The 1,820-nt window shown below is 50.9% G+C and overlaps 1 protein-coding gene across 2 annotated transcripts in view; it reads right to left on the bottom strand.

The window, feature by feature from the left end:
- Ssr2 (signal sequence receptor subunit 2) overlaps window positions 1–1,073 on the bottom strand; it is a 9,062-nt gene extending 7,989 nt beyond the window's left edge. The window contains exons 1-2 of one of the 2 annotated variants that reach the window (XM_023713822.1): window positions 992–1,073; window positions 250–404 (exon numbers count right to left, since the gene is read on the bottom strand). In XM_023713822.1, coding sequence (XP_023569590.1) covers window positions 250–404; window positions 992–1,006 — 170 coding nt within the window. In that variant the 5' untranslated portion in view covers window positions 1,007–1,073. Of the gene's footprint in view, window positions 1–249; window positions 405–956 lie in introns of both variants that reach the window. The other variant, XM_004629748.2, reaches the window with a different exon arrangement.
- Window positions 1,074–1,820: the final 747 nt, after the last annotated feature.

Below are 1,820 nucleotides of genomic sequence, written 5' to 3'. Positions count from 1 at the left end.
AGCCCACCAGGGGGCGGGGCTGGCTGGCATGTGGTGCTCTGGGATTGAACCGCGGTCCCTGTGCTTTATGCTTAGCTTAGCTTGTTCTAAGTAGGTGCTTTAGACCACTGAGCCATCTCACCAGCCCATACACTCATGATATTTAATGCTAGAGGTCTCCCCAAATCACTAAAAACAGATGTTTCCTAGACCCATCTGAGAACTAAGAACCCAAAGAGGGCCCAGTCTGAAATCTCAGGGCACCCTTACCTTGAGCCAACATTGTAGATGTTGTACTGTAAGGTCAGATCCCGCCCTTCCACGGCATATCTGTTCAACAGTGATTTGGAAGCCAAAAGCCTAGCTCCTTCCTCTGCTCGAGAGGCAGCTAGTAGAGCCAATGTCACAAATGCCAGCAGCATCATCTTTGGAGAACAAAGTGAGCAGTCAATCCAAGAAAGTAAGTCACCAAGTCCTCCTGCCAGCCTCCTCAGAAGTCCATCATCTTTGATTCTTCCAGAGCAGCTACCCCTTCCACAGACCAGTGGAAAAGCCACTGGTGCTAACCTTTCCCTAGTTCCTCCCACCAACCATCTCCACCCTCAGCCTGAAGACTGGTCCAGGCGCCCCAGCATTATCTACTGCCTTCTTTCTATCAGGAGCCCCAAGTGCCTCTCAATTGGTGGCTCATCTGAAAGAACACGGCGTGGCCAGAAGACGGCTAGCAAGGGATGCCGATCTCCAATCTGGCGATGCCGATCTCGGATCCGCTGCAGTCTCGACCCTGCCACCCACCCCGCCATTCCATCTCCAGGTGTCCCATTCATCTCGGTCCCCAAATCCCTTTCTGGGTCTTGGGGTCCCTCTCTGCTCTGCCCATCCTCCTGCCAAGGTTACACTTCACCCGCCGGCGCACCCTCCGCCCTTCCCGTGCTACCCTCCAGCGGCTGCGTGACGCGCAAACGCAAGCCTCGCACCTCACCCACTCGTGCCTGCTGCGTCCCGGACTCACCGCTTGTAGCCCCATTGCCTCTCTAGTGCCACCACGACCGGAAAAGAACGTCAGCAACCCGGAGGCCGGAAGTGAACTACAACCGGAAGTCCGGTCTTCTGCTCAATGCCTTGTGGAAGTCGTAGTTCGCGGCCAAGTCCCACTTTTCCCTTTGTAGTAGGCTCCGCCAGCCTGCAGGATGTGCGCGCTCCCAAGCCGCGCTTTCCTGCCGCATGCACGCTTTTATTTTGTCCTCTTCTGTGACTCTTGGAACTGGCTTTTCACTGCTGTGTGCGACCAGCACCTTATTAAGTGCTTTGGGAAACTAGTAAACCTATATAGATTTGGATTGTATGTCTAAAATGTTGAACTAGGACTAGAGAAAAGCTATTTCTACTAGGTAGGAGTCTTCCTGTTCTCAACGAAACCAACATTCATCAAGTTACCAAACTCTGAGCTTTATGTAGAAGCCCTTTGAAGTGAGGGGAAAAAAAAAATCATTTTTTCGCTCAATTCCCATTATAACTGCTTGGTCCCCTAATGCTGGTTTCACATTCACGGAGTCCTTAGAGCTGCTCCTGAGTTTTTCAGTCAGCTGCCAGAGACACTTCCCTGAACAGCATTTTGAACTGTAGACCTTAGGTTAAGAGAGTGGACTGAAAGTTAGAAAGTTGCTTATCTAACACCTTGGTTCCCAAATCTGTTAGTTAATTAGTTAATTAATTGTATTTTAGGGAAGGGTCTCCAGGGTGTTGAGGGTCTCACTACTAGATCTGACTCATAGTGATCCGCCTGTTTACAGCCTCTCAAGAGCTTGGATTAGGGCTGGGGAGATGGCTCAGTAGAATAA

This window comes from Octodon degus, unplaced genomic scaffold (genome assembly GCF_000260255.1).
Source record: "Octodon degus isolate 3935 unplaced genomic scaffold, OctDeg1.0 scaffold00032, whole genome shotgun sequence".
NCBI classification, from domain to species: Eukaryota; Metazoa; Chordata; class Mammalia; order Rodentia; family Octodontidae; genus Octodon; species Octodon degus.
Note: the sequence above shows the minus strand (reverse complement) of the source record. Positions and strands in the feature narration are given on the sequence as shown.